Genomic DNA, 18,433 nt, shown 5'->3' with positions numbered 1-18,433 from the left:
GTGATTTTAGCCAAAAGACTTCACTAATTTAATATATATATATATATATATATATTAGGATAATCCATGTATTAACGAAAGGTTAAAAGGTTGTCATTACAAGCTTAAACAGGTTATGTTCATTGACTTACATTAAACCAATCAAATCAGGCTTAAAAGAAACCTCCACAGTGAAGATAGAAAACTTTCATAATGCAAAAACGTCAGTAGCCTATGAATTGTAAGAAACGCTCGGTAAAACAATACATTGAACTACATCACATCACGTCACAAACCTACAAGATGTGCTAAGTGACAGATGAAGAATGTAGGACAGAGATGACTGATAGAAGAGAAAGCGAGCCCTTCACTTCCAATCTCATTCAATACTCTGTAAAGCTAGTGTTAAGTCTTTTATTCGGTGGAGAATGAGTGGCATCACTCGAAATCGTCAGTCACCCTGAATTCCTAGGTTTGCCAGTCATGCCCTCGACAACCTGGTATACGAGAGACATAAGAAAGAATGTGAGTGTATGAAAGCACCAAATATACAGTACTGATGTTAGGGTACTCATATAGACACATTTTGCAGCCTAAAAAGAAATATTCGCTGAGACGTCGTTTCTATGCACCTCATCCTTCTATTCCAACGACTTACTCGCTAAGATTGAATTTGAGAGTAGTAAAATAGAAGCTTATGCCAAGGATCAATTACAAATAACATACATCTGCTAGCTTGGGTGGCGGAACCACTTCGGGCCGGTTCATAGCATTCCTAATGGGAGGAACAATCAAAGGTGCCCCGATCCCTGCGAAAAATTGAAAATAATTTAAGGTTAGAAAACACAGCCAACTATCACAGCATTCATGTCAACTCTTGGTCCATAAAACTTGTCATAATTTTTACTTGAACGAGCCAATAGAGCATTCAGTAAACAAGTCCCTTATCAGCCTAGATCCTTCATCAAACGCTCAGAAGAGTATTCATCTTTATCCTCAATATTCTCTACTTGCACTGATGCAGATATTTCGATTTCAGTGAGCTAACACTGTTTGACCTCTCGCTTCTTCAACCTCGAAAAAATCTGGAAACGAAATATTTCAATCCTCAGTTATTTTCACGCCCTCTACACCAAAGACTCTAACCCTAAATATTTGGCATCCAGGTTAGAATGACCTGATTACATAATCAAGTTTATCAGCTCATGGCAAGCACAAGCACTTGACTTCAAAGTTGAAACCACCTGTTGCAGCGCTAAGATTCGGGCCCCCTGTTCCACATCATAAACCCTAAACATGCAAACGCTGTCCGCATCGTACACTACTACTACCGCAGCAACGCACATTCGCAACCGAAACTATCTTCGCCTCCTTTGTTCTTCGAAACCAAACCTGAACCTCGCGAACTGAACCTCTACGAACACAATGCACAATTAGGTTGAAATTCAAATCAACCTCGAAGAAACGCGATTCGGAACAAGAGGATGAAGATCTAAGTCTATGGGTTACCAATGGCAGAGAGCACAGCGCAGGCAGTCAGGACAGGGTCCTGCGCCATCATCCTTCGCAACGCAGCAGAAGCGCCCATATCGATCAAGCTCAATTTCAGACCTCTGCAACTATGGTCTAAACTTCCGAGAATCAGTGTTCCAGAGCCACCCCGCCCCCAAATACCACGAGGCTCTAGCAAACGGCAACGATGGATGACGGTAGATGAATGCGGGTATTCATTCATGGGTATTGTCATTTTGGGCTTTCATAAACTCTGCTCAGTCGAAGCCCTTTTTCAAATTGGTCGTTTCGAAGGTGACGCAAAATTAGTCGTTCACGCATTACACCACTACACCAACAGACACAATTTTACAGGTTCTTTCACGCACAGTGTTAAACAACGAATAAAGTAAAAACAGGAGACAAGGAAACGAGTAGGACTTTTTCCAACACCAGACTTTCCTTCTGTCTCAGACAAACTTGAAGTCATCCGCAGACTGTAAATTTTTAGCTCTTGTTCAATGTTTGCATAGCCACTAGAAAACCATGCCACACGATGTTTTATCTCGAATTGACATATTAGTATGTAAGCAATTTCCAATGCGAAACATTCACAAAAATTACTATTATTATTATTTTTTTTATTTTGCAGACTTTGCGGACGGTGTAAAAATGTTGAACATCGGAGAGATCCACCAACAAAATTCATCACCAACTGTGAATGACAGGTTGTGAGAAAGTTCGCGCCACCAACCAGTCTCAGATATCACCAGCTGCTTGTTAAAAGCTCCTTCGAGCTCATGTACCCTCACGAACTCTGAATTCAAAATTCTCAAGTTGAAAACCCCAAAATAGCAGAATCACTATTTATTTTCGAGTATTGTTATCTCGTGGTTCTCTGAACGTAGCGAAACCCATGAGGATGGGACCCAGCGGGCCACACGCCCCATCATAATGTAATCTCGAATTCCTCCTACTTTTGGCTCATGGTAGAGATTCAAAAAAATGATGAAAAGTCGTAGATACGTATTCATCGAAGGTGTTGAAGAAAGCACGAGATTGTGGGAGTTCAATTCAGCCGAGCTGTGGTAGTGTGGGGTGAAGGAACGTTGAAGTCCTGTTTCAGACAAGCATATAGACCTCACGCTCATTGCTGAGCTAGCAACGAAGACTGCCAAAGGCTACACGGTCGCGTGATCATCTCGTCCCGGTGCGCCTGGTCTTCCCTAACGCATTGGTGTTGATTTTCAAGCAGAATACGCTGCTTTCTTGCGTTTCTAGGGACTGCATTCTCGTTCCGGTAGCCTTGTCTGCTTGCGCCCTTACCTTGGATCTCGTGCGCGCGGAGAGAGAGCTAGAGCCTGGAGTCGCGTGGTTAGTCGTGCCAGATGCTGGATAGATTGAGCATTCGTGGTCTTCGTTGAGTTTTGGTGAAGATTTTTGGGGTGTGCGATTTGAGTTTTGAAAGTCTTGTGGAGCGAGTTTCATGTGAGTTGTGTTAAGACGATCTCGTGTGTTTATTTTTATTTTTTATTTTTTTTCTCCTTGTGTTTGTTTTTAGTTCATTCGGGAGGTGAAGGTTTCATTTTCTAACTTTTAAAAATTAAAAATTTTGTTTCTTTTTTGGGTTGTGTTTATAAATTTTAAAATGCTGATTCTGCTTGTCGTGTATTCTAGGTCCGACTTGTGTTTGTATCTTCATGGCTTGTGGCAGAGAGGTTGTGAGGGTGCTGGATCGGAGTTTGGCACTGAAATTGTACAGAACTTACCATGATCCTACGTTTAATGTGACGAGAGAGTGTCAATAAGTTTTCCCTCTTCGGAAGCCGCATGTTCTTTGGTCCGCCCGTCTGTCCATTAAACCCAAGCTCTTTGCTAACCTGGATATGTTTTGGTGTTGCACCTACGCATGGTACGTTCTAAATGTATTGCAAACAGATTTCGAGCCGCAGTGACTGTCGGGATCTGACCTACCGACTATTTGCGAAGGTGTACTATTGGTCTACGATAGAAGCTAGGAAGAGTTGTAGGGTTGAGCCAAAGGGACAGAAGAGTTTGCATCGAGCAAGATGGCGAACTGGTACCTGCAAGGTACCTGGAATCATGGCCAAGTTGCATTCATTGCAACTATCGGCGCGTTTTGCTTCATCATCCTTGCTGTAAGTCTGCCACTTGATCTAGTCGTGCTTTGAATGGATCTGATTCAATTTCTTTGTACGTACATCATGAAGACCTAAGAAACTGTCGCCCTTTCGTTGGAATCATCGACTCTGTAACCTCTCCAGGGTTAGGAATTCGGAATTATTTTCTCATTTTCATTCGAAAGATAGGAATGTGTACACAAGAAGAATCTCTCTTTCCTCTTTGAGTTCTTCCACAAAATGCTCCAACCTATGATTTCCTTAGTAGCAAAGTTGGGGCGTCGCGATTATGTCTATGAGTGGTTCTGACGGTTGGCAGACCATTTGTAAGTGATAGTTTGGTTCTAATGCTTCGAGAGTAGTTTTGTGCCTTGGATCACAAGACTTTGAGTTACTCGCCTTTTATGGGCTTATCTTGGGGAAAATTCGAGTAGAGGATTTTACCTTCTTGCAGTTATATGCACTCCTCAAGTGCTTTGTAGACACTGGATAACTTGAGGGATCAGCATTTTTCAAAGACAGGAAGGAAGCTTAACAATATTGTTGGCTGCTTACTCAGTAATAGTCTCTGTCATTATGCAGTTGTGGAGGACACCAGTGCTTTTGCCTTTTAAACTAATTACGGTCTTTCTTCACGAGGCAAGCCATGCCACAGCATGCAAGCTCACGTGTGGTAAGGTATGTTATATAAAATTCGCCTTTCCGCTTCGTGGCTATTATATTGCTCTCTTCACATGTACGTATTTGTAATACATGTTTCTTACCTGGTGTGAAGTCGCATCTTGTTCTAGTTTCGAATATTTCTGGCCTTGTGGAAGCGTTAATCCAAGGTGAATTAGTTTGGTGGTAATTCGTTAGGATCCAGATTAGTATTTCTCTTAAATGATCTTATTCATGACCTCGTATTTGCAACTTGTGATCTTTACATGAGATGAAATCTGGTGTGGACAGGTTGAGGGCATGGAAGTCAATGTGAATGAAGGAGGTGTTACACACACACGGGGTGGCAAGCAATGGTTTATTTTGCCCGCTGGCTGTAGGTCACGAAGCCTTTTAATATCTATTTCACGAATTGCTGAAAAATGTGGAATTGTCCAAACCTCAAAATTATCGTGACCAGTTGAAATGAATCCTTTTTACAGAATCTTTAAACATTTTTTCTCGAAAGTGATAGGAGCGTTTTGGAAACCCTCTATTTTAGGACAATATAGATAGGCACAACTGTTTATGACATCTGGTTTTATATAAAATGTCTAGTTGCAGCATGAACTAGACATGTGCAGCCGTTGGTGATTAGTAACATCAGGGAACGTATTTGCATCTGTATGGTACATGGATCTGAATTCCATTAGATTAGTGTGTAAGTTACACATTACTACGGCCTACTAGTGCTGCAGCAATAGGGAGGTGGTCGTAAGGAACGTTGTTACCTTGAAATGTTTTTAAGTTGCCGCGTGGGACTTGGTTACATGGACGCAGATCTCGGATCGTCTTTCTGGGGTATGGTGTTGGTGGTCGCTTCAACAAATTATTTGACACTGCGCATCGCAGCTGGTCTTCTCTGCGCTGCTCTTGTTGTTGTCTTGGTGATCGCAAAGAATGTGAGTTCATCACCCTAATTATAGTTCGTGTGTATGTTATTACACCTCCCAGTTGCAATGATTCCTGCTGGCGATATTTCTATTCAATCTGAACCTCTTCTTTATCACCATTAGTGTCATAGTCACCTTTAGATAACTGTTAGGTTTCTCTCAGTACCTTCGGTATGTGTCGCAGAGGCATGGTATAGCTTGAGCATCACCTGACGATATTTCCTTCTTGTGATTGTTCGTGAACCCCAATTGCAGTGGTTTCTCCGCTTCTTATGTCTTGGTGAGCATTACTCCTCTTTCTAGTTGCAAATACAAGCTCTTGACACTGCAAATATATCTGTAGATTCGCGGTACAATTTCCGCGGCCTACTTGTTGGAGGTTGTGTGCTTGATTATTGACTAATATTTCAGGTTTGTATAGTCATATTTCATAATTCATACTTGCAGTTTCAGCACTTTCATGGATCCTAAAAGTCTTATCTGTGCCACTATGACAGGGTTTTTGGCCTTTTTGATATTGATCTGGGTGTTACAAGAGCTCACTATCATCAAAATCCTCCGCTATGTGATTCTTTTCATGGGTATGCTAATTGCCTCTTCGTTTGATCGTGAATCACAGTATGTACATGTTATTTAGTACCCTTCATTTCAGGATTTTTAAAATTCTGATATCTCCCTTGACTATTTTGGCAGCTGTTGGTTGATATTATGCTGTGCCTGCTTCTTCACTTTTTGTGCACAATAATTGTGTTTTTTTCTTTTCTATCCAGCTTGATTCTCTTCGTCTTTGCAACAAATATTGTTCTTGCAGTGTGTAACACATAGCGGTGTCCAAGTACATATACAAGAAAATGCTACGTTCTTCATTTGGGTGGATATTGTATCAAGGGAGTTACGGGATCTCGATGTGCAGTTTTCATTAGCAACGTGGTGAACTGCAAGTAATCTGGAAATATTAATGTATATCTTTGTTGTCTGCAGGTGTTATGAACGGGCTCTTCTCTATTTATGGTAAGAATCAAGTTTCAAGTTCACTTCCCATCGCAAGTTGAATTAGCAGTGGGGCTGAGTCCCCTGTTCTTTTCTACGTGGTAATCCTCAATTGTCTTGAATGAGGGCATCCGTAGCAAGGTATATGTTTGGATGTGGGATGTCCTGCGAGGGTTGCTCTTTCGAAGTGAGCCACCTCAATTTGCAGATTAAAGTTATGATAGTTCCTTGTCATTTTTTATGGTTACGGTGGTGCTGAAAGCTGCTGGTGGTTTGGTGTTAACGCTCCAGATATTTACGATGACCTCATTTCAAGACGAGTGAATTCAAGTGATGCGGAGAAGTTTGCTCAACTTTGCCCTTGCCCATGCAACGGTGTGGCATGGGGTGTCATTTGGTCAGTGATCTTCCATGCAATTTCCCTTCTCTTTGTTAGCATTTTTCTCCTATCTATCTCCCTTTGTTTGAACCTTCTGGTGAAACGGACAAGCGTAGGTCGTTACGTACAAAACCTCCGCTTGATGCCGGTCTCTTTATCGATTGCTGTATACTTGCGCGTGCTCAAATGTTCATATGTCAGAGCTAAGGTCATGTTGATTGCAAATGTAATACTAAACTACTTCGAGAGATGATAGTTCTCTACATCAGAGGTTACACAATCACATACATATTGTCTCTTCAAGTTTTAGAATCGGATAATGATGCGAGGCTTTGTTGTTACATGTGCAGGGGATTCTTCTCTCTCATCTTCCTTCTCGCTGCAGTATATCTCGGCCTAGTGAACCTTTCTTCTTAGTGAAGGACGTCGCTCTCTATGCACATTCATTCAGTGTAATTTTCTACTAGGTTAAACATTTGAGGAGTTGTTAAGTTTTTTTCTTTTTCTTTTTCTTTTTCTTTCATTTCTTTCTTTTACTTTTTCCCACGCGTGGCTGCAATTAATGATCGTGAACAGATTAGCCCTCTGTACTTTTGCTAAATGTTGCCTCTGACTGCAGTACACCAATATTTGACTCTTGACATAGATTGGTCTGCTGTAACTGGGATTGATTCAAATAGGTTTACTGTTGGAATTTGGAAGTAGCGGAGATGCAGCTCTTCAGGTGGAGAGAGAAATTGCAGTCAAGGGTGGTGCTCCACAACACCCTTAAGCGGAACTTCCCTACTGTAGCACATTCTAAGTTGTTTTAATGCTCTGGGAACGCTTGACCACGGAACTGTAATGTGATCACACGTGCCAACTCTTCCCCAGCATTTGTAGACGACAAGAAAAAACGATTCTGCGTGTGTTGTTCTACGGATTCACTGACATGTACTCTGTCTAAATGAGATTCGGTCGTGAAATCGGATTCACTTTGATTATTGCGAAACATAATTGTGACTTCTGTTCCATGTATTTCCTATGGATGAAATTTGATCCATAATACTGGAAGTCTGAACATATCAGTGCAATTATAAAATAGCAGAAGTAGAAACAGTTACTGTTGTTAGCCAAAATGATCGCGGAGGAGAGAACAGGTTTATCTGCTACGCTAGAAATCTGTACTACGCTATTATCCTACGTATGCTCAACTTCGCCCTTCAAAACGGACATTCTCAAAACGTGGTACATATCCAATGCAGTACACCTAGCAAGATTTTCATTAGCGATATGTGACGCTCTTCTAAGCTGGTCGACCAAGGAATTGTCGAGAGGCCGATCACCATCTCCAACCGCAGGCAGAACTTCCTCAGACGTTTCTTACGCAGGCCTGGGATTACCCTTAAACTTGTGTGACGTCGGCAATGAGTTGATTAGCGCCTCGATGAACTTCACATTGAGGATCACAATGCTCATAACGGCTGAGTACAAGTTCTCTGATGCCTCTACCACATCCTTCGTGGATAAATACCCCTGCCACTCGAGAAAAGGACAAGTCAGTGCCTCATTGAACAAATCCATTGCCACGTTTTCAACCGACTATAACAATATTGTGGCATCGCAGTCCTGGTTCCCTTGAGTGACCGGGTAGCACCCAACAGCCAAAGATTCCACCCATTGTGAACACAATGTCTATTCACTATCTCAACAGAAGGCACAAAAAAATTCATCAACTCGTTAGTTTTTAGATTTTTCTATTCAGTTCTAAATGCAGTATTGAGGAATTCAGTCGACAAAGAGGCTAGGGTTATTTAGCAAGTTCAAACTTTACCATGTTACGCTGTTGAGGAACCTAATCGGTGTGAAAGTCGCGTTTAAGATTTCACAATCAGCGTTGTCACCTATTCTGACACAACAAAATAATTCGTTTAATCCAAGACAACAATTCGATTAATCTCGGTGCATGAGCAACTGTATGAGAGTGCTTTCTTCTAACGTAATCGCTTTTGATAAATTTACTCAATCAAAACCTAACGTCGCTGGCCAGCCTCATTTTCCACAGCAACTCAGTGGAAGGCACCATCCATGGCAGACGATCTACTTCCACAGACACAGAGGCGAAGCATCCACGAGCAAAAGTGGTGGACACCAAAGTCTAGTCGCAATTCAAATCTGATACAGTTTCAAACGCCGGACTACATAAACCTGATGAACTGACTTCTCCGAGCCAATCCAAAACAATGCTTCACAACAATCACCGAAATCCAGCAATTTCGAAACACCGGGGGAAAATACCGCTCAAGTAGATCTAAGAAAGCAGCTCCTAAGTGATCGATCGTTCTGTGAATTCAACGACAACGGCAGAGATGGAAGGCAGGGATATCAGCGACAACAGCAGCGCAAAATCGAATCAAACGAGGGTTTCAGGAATCGCCGAGTGCAGAGAGCTGCTGAAGCTCGCAACGTTTGGGGATGACGTTGCGGAATTGGAACACAAATGCGGGCAACAAGGCTGGACAGCAGCTTTTGAATCTACTTTTACACTTTCATACTTTTTCATAAAAGCATTTTAGGTCGGAGAAAAGTAGCCAGCATAATATCATCCGTCGACACAGCACATGATCTCTGAACCCCAATTCATGTCTGTGAATTGTAATTAGTTCTTCATATTTAATTCATCTGAAGTAAGATTTCAACTTTTGCGATTACAATTTTTGTGTGCGTGCATACATATATATATATATAACTATAAATTTGAATCATATCTTCAAAATGTAATATTTGAAACTGGCTTTTTGAAGACTTTTTTGTTTTTTTCAGTATTAATTTTCCTAAATATTTTCAAGAATTCTCAGTAAGATCTTGGTAAATACAAAAAATCTCTTATGTCAACCAAAATAGAAACATATTAACTCAAATCTATTGTATGTTATTGAATGAGCGTTTCTTAATTTAATTTTTTTTTTCGTGCCTTGAACTATTCAACAAATTTTTAATTAAAATTTATACATCATAATAAGGATAAAAGCTAAATACAAATAATTTAATTCTTTAGATGAAAATAATAGATTTTAAACCAATAATATAATGATAGATTAAAAATAAGTCAATGATTGGTGCTCAAAAAAAATTAATATATTAACTTGGATGTACATAAGGACTCCAGGAAATGAGGAAAAACAAATTCCTTCTATTTCAATTTTTGATTTCTGATATTTTATTTTAAATTCTAAAATAAAATTGATACGTTTATTTATTTATTTTTTCCTAAAAACTACTTGCCTTATGTTTTCAAATTAAGTAAGTAATTAAATGATGTTTAAAAACAATTAATTAAGTAAGAAAAAGCAAAAGAGGAGAAGATAAGAGGAGCTGAATCTGCTCGGCCGACGAAATGCACCGAATCGCATGTATCTTAACCAACGGCCTAGAAACGCCACCTGCATTGCATCAACATCACACAGAAAGCAGAGCCTCGCGAACGTGACGCATGCAATCATTCGACGCTGACAACATGGCTCAAAGATATCCGAGATGCGCGAAGACCGACGATCTCCATAGGAGCAACGCAGTGCGACGCATCAGGGCGACCTTTCTTGACATCCGCATGAGCCAGTGACCTCGGGCTATCGATTCAGACCGTGCGACCAGCCTGCACTCTCTACTTTGCCACCAGACACAACGACGCTTCCTAACTCAGGTCGTCCAGGCCGCGATCGCCCTTAAACACTCCGCCCCACCCATGTCAAACGGGTCCATGCGAGAGCTCAGACGAGCAAGTCGTCGGCCATGGATGATCGACGTTCCGAACGCACCAGACGTAACGACGTGCTGCCAGTTCGACGTTGTGATGGCTGTTTTTGCGACCTTGTCACAGGTGCGCAAACCTGAGGACCCTGCTTTCGGAAGGAGTAGTAGCTGTGCACAGAAATTATGGCCGTGAGGAAATCACCATTGTGCTGAACATCTCACTCGAAGTGCAGTTAGGGGGAACATTAATATTCTCCCCTGAAATGAGGCCCCACGGCGGCTGCACTCTTCCGCCTAGTGCGGCCGCAACCCGAGTGGCCTTCAATCCCACGCCAGGCCACTCCTCGGCAGTCGGGTGACGAGCTCGATTCATAAAAGGGCGCATCCGTCGTCGCAGATTCCAATGCCATTAGCACCGTGGGCGCCGCGGACTCGACTCCACGCTTCGATTTCCTTGGTTTACTAATTCATTCAGTTACCTTCCGCTGGACCTCGTGGTTGCGAGCTGTGGCGGGCGTGACAGTGCTGCTGTGTTCAGGCGAATTTTGTGCCAGCCCAGTGTACCTGCAGAGATGTCGACAACAGCTGTGGTCGATCTTCATTCTGCAGCGTCTGCCATGACGCCTTTGGGAGCCCTCAGCACCTACGCCTGCGATGGTTCGGCCCACCGTGGGATGCTTTCGCCGCAGCAGCGGTGCGGCCAGGACGTCCTTCACAGGGGTCGATCTGGGGAAATGCAGGGCGGGGAGGAGAGGCCTGACCGCCCCAATCAGGTGCGTGGCGACGCCAGAGCGACGCGCCTCCAGCGTTGGCAAAACGGTATCGCAGGATGCCTCCCGCCTCCAGTTTCCATTCTCCTCCTTAGACTACCCCGATTTCAACCGAACCGCATTCGTGGAGCCGGATGTATCTGTCAGGCATCATGGGGACCAGAGTGTGGTTGAGAAGAATCCCCCATCGACGAAGCTGGTGCAAGCGCCGAGGAGATCTGTCAAGCCCCGGGTGATCCTTATCGCAGAGCCCACTGCGTGAGCCCACGCATTCACTTCTTTACGTTCGGTTTTAGAGCTCTAACGTGAGCATGCTGCGATCGATCACAATCGACCCTCCACTGCGTCCTGGTCTCACTGCATTCCCTATGCTGAGTCCACTGAGAGAACACGTGCGCTGTGAATGATGCTTGTTACTGTAAGAGAAAGAATACTAAGAATGATAATAAAGCGCGAAGTATATTAATAAATAACTTGATTACATTATAATAAGAGTTTTTTATAATGTCTCTCAGAGAGAAGTAATTATAACTTCTCCATAACTTCTTTGTAATTATTTAAAGGTAATTCTATATTTACTAAAATGTATTAATTAATCTAATATATATTAATAAATCTAGCACCTCCTCTTAATCATCATAGAATAGATTTTATTTGAATTGTTGATGTTGATTAAATCTTTCATAAAATAGTTGTGCTTAGGCTCCAAAAGTAACTTCGTCATTATATTTGCCTTTATTTTATTTGTAGGAACAAATTCCAAGAAAACTTCATTTGCATTAACTTTTTCTTGAATGTAATGGTACTTGATATCAATATGTTTTGTGCAATTATGGAAACATGGATTTCATGTCATTACAATATATGATTGATTATCATAACAAATTATGCTTGATAAACTTACTTGATGTCCAATTTCTTTGAAAATAGTCTAAAGCCACATCAATTCTATTAAAGATGTTGCTACCACATTATATTTTGCTTTCGTACTTGATTGTGCTACCATGGGTTGTTTCTTAGAATGCCAATTCAAAAGAGATGAGTTGAGGTAAAAAAAAATATCTGAAAGTAGATTTTTGAGCATTTAGATCTCCCGCATAATTTGCATTACTTCAACCATTAAGTTGTGGTAGAGATGTAGAATAAGAGCTTGAATAATATAATCCAAAATTTTGAGTTTCTTTCAAATATCAAAGTATGCATTTTAAAGCCATCCAATATATTGGATTAGGATTAGCTATGAATTGTGCCATGTGATATATGGTAAATGCTACATCATATCTTGTACAAGTGACAAGATATTATAAACTCTCAATGAAGCATGCATATGGAATTGATGCCATGAATTTAACATCCTCCCTCTACTCCTCCCTTATAAGGTTGGAACTTTGAAAAAAGCAAATACCAGCCTCAAGAAAAATAGAAATGGCATGACAATCATTCGTTAAAAAATGATTTAAAATACTTGATACATAATTATCTTAAGAAAGAATTAAAGTATAAGTAGCATGATTACGAAAAATTTGAATACCTAAGATATATTTAATTTTGTTGTTGTCTGTGATAGAAAAATGAAAAGAAAAGAACACTTTAATTGAAATGAGATAAGGTAAATCATTTGAAATTAAAAAAAGATCATCAATGTAAAGTCTAAGGTATATAATTGATATAGATAAGTCTTTATAATAAATATTTATATACAAAATCCATTGGTAATTAAAAATTCATCAAATGGATTATACCATATGCAAAGAGCTTGTTTTAATTTATACAAGAATTTAAATAATTGACAAACCTTATTTTTATGATTGAATATGACAAAGCCTTTGATTTGAGTGATGTAATTTTTTTCTTTAAGAACACTATTTAAGAAAGATATAGTAATATCTATTTGATGAATATAAAAGTTCTAATGAGTAGCTAAAGCAAAGAAAAGGCATAATGGTATTATTTAAATGATGGTAAAAAAAGTCTCATGATAATCAAGGCCTTTTTATTGCACAAAACCTCAAGCAACAAAACATGCCTTAAAGCATGCTAAAAAATCATTGGAATTATATTTGCAAATAAGGAGATATAATCATCTATCAATGAGATTATTATCACTCTAGTTTTATGCCCTCTTCATCTACTATTTCTTCCATTGATTTCCTACAAGATTCTTCAAAGAACAAACTACTTTGACAATCTACATGGATTATTTGTAGAACTTGAAGAGCACCAAAGACTAAAAACATTACTTTGTATATTAGTAGATAATCTAGCTACTTAGGTAGATCCACTTTTTATTTGTAAAGTACTTATAAGTGAAAATGCCCCTTATTGGTATTTTTTTATGAAAAGTGAATATAACTCTTTAATCAAGAATGACACATGAAAATTTTTATCTTAGATTTTTAATTCCTTTATTGTGAGCATTAAATGGTTCTTCTATAAATAAAGAGATATATCTTGTGGAATAAATGGAGCCACCAGTGAAGGTGAGATGACTATACGAACCACCCATGGAATTATAGGTAGTATATAGAGTATCCGTGGTGATCTTAGTTTATTAGATAGCACCATGTGCTCCACAATAGATAGGATGGGAGGATTGTGCATCTTCCTTAAAAAAAGAAGAAACTCCATTAAAGAACAAAGGTGTAATAAGGAATTTTTATTAAAGATCACATATTGACTCACAAAGAATTGATGGGTTTTTAAATCATAAATCCAATAGCTTTTAATATTAAGAAGTTTAGTATAGCTAAGAAACAAGCATTGGAGAGTGAAAAGATTAAATTTTGAATATTTAGCATTAGATATTTTAGCAAAAGCTAAACATACAAAAACTTGTAAGAGATAGAGGTTTGATTCAATGCCAATCTATTATTCATAGACAGTAATATTTGGAAAGGAAGAATGATGAGATATATTTTATAAATAATAAGCAGTAAAAATTACTTGAACCTAATAAATAGTATTGAAATTGGCTGCATTTAATATGATATGAGCCAAATTAACAAGTAACTAATTTTTATATTCAACTATATCATTTTGAGAAGGAATATAAGGAGTCATAAAATATTGATTAATACCATGAAGCTTACAATAAGTTAAAAATTCTTTACTTATAAAGTTGATATTATTATTTATTTTAAAGAATTAATAAGGATTGGCCAAATCGAATGGTAATTTGATAATAATATTTAAAAAAAAAATTAAAAAATTTAGATTTTTTTTAAAAAAAATTATTGTAAAGAAAGCGTAATTATCAAAAAATAAGATGAAATAATAAGCCTCTCCAAAAAAAGAATAGTTGTAGAACTACAAAGGTTGAAAGACCAAAGTCAAAAATTTTGTGGCACGTGTGGTATGTATTTTAAATAAAGAAATTTTATTATGTTTACCATAAACACAAATTTTACAAAAAAATAAATTATGAAATCATAAAGATAATCTAAACAAGGTAATGGCAGGCCATACATTATATGTTGAGGTGATGAAGATGCCTCAATTCATAATGCTTCTTATGAGCTTAGATCATATAGTTATGGATTGTGCTAACGGAGTCCACGACCAAGTTAGCCTTGACTATGTTACATTAGTTCATGATGATAAGGATTGCATTAGCCAGGATACTAACCTAGCAAGTTTGAAGCATATTAGGTTTATTGAGGGCCTATGCCATAGTATGACTACTACTAGCTGCAAGATTGCCTCTAAACATAAGATGGCCACAAAGTGGATTAGCTATAGAGATAATAAGTAATATGTGGGTATCAACAGTTAATAGTGCTATATATACTTTGATAGAAATCACAATTGCCATTGTCACTGTTATTCTATTAAGTTGAATAGTTGTTGTTGCCACCATAGTAGGGTGGAGCAGAGTCATTGCTGCAACTAGAATAGAATTGCCATTATCACTGTTAGAATACAAATCAATCTAAGATGATTTATTATTGATAACATAAGTATCATTATTAAACTTAATTTTTGTATGTTGAAACTTAGTGAGTAAGCCATTCATAGAAGATTCTTATAAAGGTGAATTTCATCCTTTAATCCAAATTATAAGATGGATTTAATTAAGAGTTTCTTGAAATTGGAAGTATGAAGTGGAAGTAGCAAGAATAAGAACAAAAGAAGTACAAAAAAAAAAAAGAAGTGAAATAAGTGCAACCAAGCAATTGCATACTACAAAGCTAGTCATAGTTTATTTATTAAATTTTTATCTAATAATATATACATATATTTTAAAAAGATGTTTTTTTAATCTTTTCAATGGTGTAAGAAACATAGAAATCTAAATTACTATGAATAAATTATGAAGGTTTAAAAATAATAAGTAAATAAATAAAAAATTAAGTAAATAATTTTTACCTCTAAGATAACTTGTTTCAAAAATTAGAAGTTTGAGCCTCACCAAGGCTCACAAGTAGTGTATATGAGTATCTACAAGATGCCACAAGGCCTTAGTCTTATCTTCCTAACTACCTTCAAGGTGCTACAACCCATATGAAACTTATGCACCTCCTTTCTCATAAGGACTATACTAGCTGTTGATCTTCCTATTTTCTACTAGTAAAATCAATATTTTTACATTTTTGACTTCATTATGATGTTTAAAAATATCTACTTAGCCTAAGAGTCTTTGGTGGCCTTCAAATCTTGCTCCATTTCTTCATAATGGCTCCCAAAGTGGTAAAATTTATTTTTACCAAAATCTTAAAAATTACTCTAAAAATTCCTAAAAAATTCTAAATAAATTTTAAAAATTTCTATAATATTTTTATACTATTAATAACAACTTAAAGCTATATTTTTCTATCTTAATAATTTTTACAGTAATAAAATTAATTTAAATCTACTATAGATCCTACTTTCTATGTAACTAACTAAAAAGACATGAGGTTCTTTCTCATGCTTCTTCTCACTATTAACTAATATTTATGGTTTTTTTAATAATTAATATATAGATAGAAGGCCAATATAAATATTTATTTTAATAAATAATCCTTAATACTCAATAATAAGTAATAATACGAAATCAACTAAGATAATTACCTCTAAGAATTACTAAGATTCCATTTCTATAACTAACATTCTAATTTTTTATTTGTCTAAGGATTTTTATACTATTCACCATATATTACAATTTTAAGGACTCTAAATATATCTTTTTATCCTAAAATAAGTAATGAATTAATTTGATGACTTATAATTCTTCTTCAATCCTTAAATATATAAGATGTCTAAAATTTGTATATATTGATCAAGTTTGATTTATAAAATGACAGATCCAATTTTTTAAGCAATATAAAAATTATTATCTCCTAATAAAATAATTTTGGTATAGTGAGTGGAATATAAATATTGAAAAAGTTTCACAAAAGAGACATATGGTTGCTAGCTTCAAAATCAAGATACCATAGTTGATGAAGAAAATTAATAGATATTACCATAAAGATATATAATAATGCCTCTATAGCATCAAATCTTGCAAGTTTTAATTTTTTCATTTGATTTCTTTATTACTTGAGACATTCTAGAATTTTTGTCATTTTTTTCTTAATAATAGATAATATATTTAATTGATAGATTAAAATATAAAGCATAAGAAAAATTAAAATAATTTGTCAAGAGAAATTATTACTTGATTTTGGAGTATGTAGAGGTCTATTATTCTTAATATATATATATATATATATATATATTTTACAAAGAATATATTAATTTTAGAATTATCATATTTTAAATAATTTATTGTTGTTTATTATAATATATTAGATAATAATATTAAAGAACTAAATCATTCCTATTATGGATAAATACATTTATTCTAATAATTACCTATATGATTAAGTAAAAATAAGTAAAAGTAGATTAATTTCATAATATCTTTTAGAGAAGCTTTCTAAAAGCTTTATAGGCACTGCTTTGATTTTATATATGTTTGTAATTAATTGATATGCTAGAAACTTAATTGATAAATTAGCCATATGACACATGTGTTAGTAGCTTGTTGAATAAGTTAACTATGTGATGCACATATAAATAACTTATCTTATAAGTTAAGTCATATTTCTAACAAAGTCAAAACATGTTAGAAGTCTTATAGAACATTATTACATAGCTCCTAATTAAAAAGTATATATAGAGATAAGAATAAAGCCTTCTTCATTCTTAACAGTATCTTTTTAATTCTTAATCTTTTTTTTAGACTTTCTAGTCTTCTTATCTTTAGCAATATCCATTCTAATTCAAAATATTACCATATTTGAGTGATTTTTTAGTCTTTTTGAATGACACAAGATTATATTAAGATTTTTTTCTTCAAGATTCATATCCTTGATAGTTTGATAAAAGTGCTAACTTATTATTCTTATCTTATTTTAGAAGTGAATAGATTATCTTATTTTTATTATTATATTTTAAAGATTTCAAATTATCCACTTTTAAATAAATTATTTAATTTTTAAGACTAATTTTTTTCTTAAAAAAAGTAGATTATCCCTTTTTGTAGAAATTTTCATTTAATATCAAGGTTATAGATTATCCTCTACTAATTTTACTTGTAGATTTGTTAAGTTATTTGAAATAGAAAGAAAAATTATATATGCTTTACTTAGTATAAGTAAAAATAGATTTGTAACTATTAAAAATCTTCATGAACTTGTCAATATTTAAGATACAAATTTCATGCATCACCACTGCTAACTTATAACGAATATATACATTTACTCTAATAGTTACTTATATTATTAAGTAGAAGTAGGTAAATATCGATTAATTTCATAAAATCTTTTAGAAAAGCTTCCTAGAAGCTTCATAGATGTAATTTTGACTTTAGATGTATTTGTAGGTTAGAAACTTCGCCAACAAGTTAATCACATATTGATAGCTTGTGGAATAAGTAAACTCCATGAATAGCTTATGGAACAAGCTAACTATGTGGCACATACATAGATAACTTGCCTTGCAAGTTAAGACATGTGGCTAGCAAAGTCAAGACATTTTAGAGATCCTACAAGACATCACTATGTAGCTCCTAATAAAGAGTATATATGGAGGCATGAGTAAAGCTTCTTCACTTTTGTCAACACCTTTTTAGTCTTTAGTCTTATTTCAAGACTTTCTAGTCTTCTTATTTTATGGTAATATCCATTCCAATTCAATATTATATCATCTTTGAGTGACTTTCTAGTTCTTTTTAGTGACACAAGAGTGTATTGAGGATTTTCTTTTTTCAAGATTCATGTCTTTGACAATTTGACTAGAGTGCTAATATATTATTTCTGTCTTGTTTTTGAAGTGAATATATTACTCCACTTCTATTATTGAGTTTTAGAGGTTATAGACTACCTACCTTTAAAC

At 36.2% G+C, this 18,433-nt stretch overlaps 2 protein-coding genes and 1 long non-coding RNA gene across 7 annotated transcripts; 1 reads left to right on the top strand and 2 right to left on the bottom strand.

Annotated features, from left to right (window-relative positions):
- Positions 1 to 166: 166 nt before the first annotated feature.
- LOC112275798 (uncharacterized) lies at positions 167 to 1,741 on the bottom strand. Its single transcript, XM_024506446.2, has 3 exons — positions 1,489 to 1,741; positions 706 to 788; positions 167 to 476 (listed from the first exon to the last, which is right to left on the bottom strand). The coding sequence occupies exons 1-3, from the start codon at positions 1,724 to 1,726 to the stop codon at positions 435 to 437; spliced, it is 363 nt and encodes a 120-aa protein (XP_024362214.1). The 5' UTR covers positions 1,727 to 1,741; the 3' UTR covers positions 167 to 434.
- Positions 1,742 to 2,642: 901 nt separating this feature from the next.
- Positions 2,643 to 7,568, top strand: LOC112275797 (uncharacterized). 4 transcript variants are annotated; one of them, XM_024506442.3, is made up of 11 exons: positions 2,643 to 2,680; positions 3,409 to 3,629; positions 4,194 to 4,289; positions 4,563 to 4,647; positions 5,091 to 5,212; positions 5,459 to 5,483; positions 5,701 to 5,784; positions 6,185 to 6,214; positions 6,485 to 6,590; positions 6,923 to 7,024; positions 7,253 to 7,568. In XM_024506442.3, exons 2-10 carry the CDS (start codon positions 3,540 to 3,542, stop codon positions 6,987 to 6,989), a joined length of 705 nt encoding a protein of 234 aa, XP_024362210.1. In that variant the 5' UTR covers positions 2,643 to 2,680; positions 3,409 to 3,539; the 3' UTR covers positions 6,990 to 7,024; positions 7,253 to 7,568. The 4 variants fall into 4 exon arrangements, with proteins under 4 accessions (XP_024362210.1, XP_090102850.1, XP_090102852.1 ...); XM_090246724.1 differs by having other exon boundaries at positions 6,923 to 7,568; XM_090246726.1 differs by having other exon boundaries at positions 2,643 to 2,844; positions 6,923 to 7,568.
- Positions 7,569 to 7,626: 58 nt separating this feature from the next.
- Positions 7,627 to 9,043, bottom strand: LOC112275800 (uncharacterized). 2 transcript variants are annotated; one of them, XR_002967861.3, is made up of 3 exons: positions 8,850 to 9,043; positions 8,386 to 8,460; positions 7,627 to 8,087 (listed from the first exon to the last, which is right to left on the bottom strand). It is a non-coding gene; the product is annotated as an uncharacterized LOC112275800 (long non-coding RNA). The 2 variants fall into 2 exon arrangements; XR_016500402.1 differs by having other exon boundaries at positions 8,386 to 8,455.
- Between the last annotated feature and the right edge of the window lie 9,390 nt (positions 9,044 to 18,433).

This window comes from Physcomitrium patens, chromosome 23 (genome assembly GCF_059467195.1).
Source record: "Physcomitrium patens ecotype Gransden chromosome 23, ASM5946719v1, whole genome shotgun sequence".
Taxonomy (NCBI): Eukaryota; Viridiplantae; Streptophyta; class Bryopsida; order Funariales; family Funariaceae; genus Physcomitrium; species Physcomitrium patens.
The sequence above is the reverse complement of the archived record's forward strand: the minus strand, read 5'-3'. Positions and strand labels throughout refer to the sequence as shown.

Bases quoted from the DNA above. Each gene is read 5' to 3' on its own strand.
- LOC112275797 (XM_024506442.3), top strand. From the start codon at position 3,540: ATGGCGAACTGGTACCTGCAAGGTACCTGGAATCATGGCCAAGTTGCA. The intron at 3,630-4,193 runs GTAAGTCTGCCA...GTCATTATGCAG, and splicing joins TTTGCTTCATCATCCTTGCT to TTGTGGAGGACACCAGTGCT. The intron at 4,290-4,562 runs GTATGTTATATA...TGGTGTGGACAG, and splicing joins GCAAGCTCACGTGTGGTAAG to GTTGAGGGCATGGAAGTCAA.
- LOC112275798 (XM_024506446.2), bottom strand. From the start codon at position 1,726: ATGACAATACCCATGAATGAATACCCGCATTCATCTACCGTCATCCAT. The intron at 789-1,488 runs GTAACCCATAGA...AATTTTTCGCAG, and splicing joins CGCTGTGCTCTCTGCCATTG to GGATCGGGGCACCTTTGATT. The intron at 477-705 runs GTATGTTATTTG...CTCGTATACCAG, and splicing joins CGCCACCCAAGCTAGCAGAT to GTTGTCGAGGGCATGACTGG.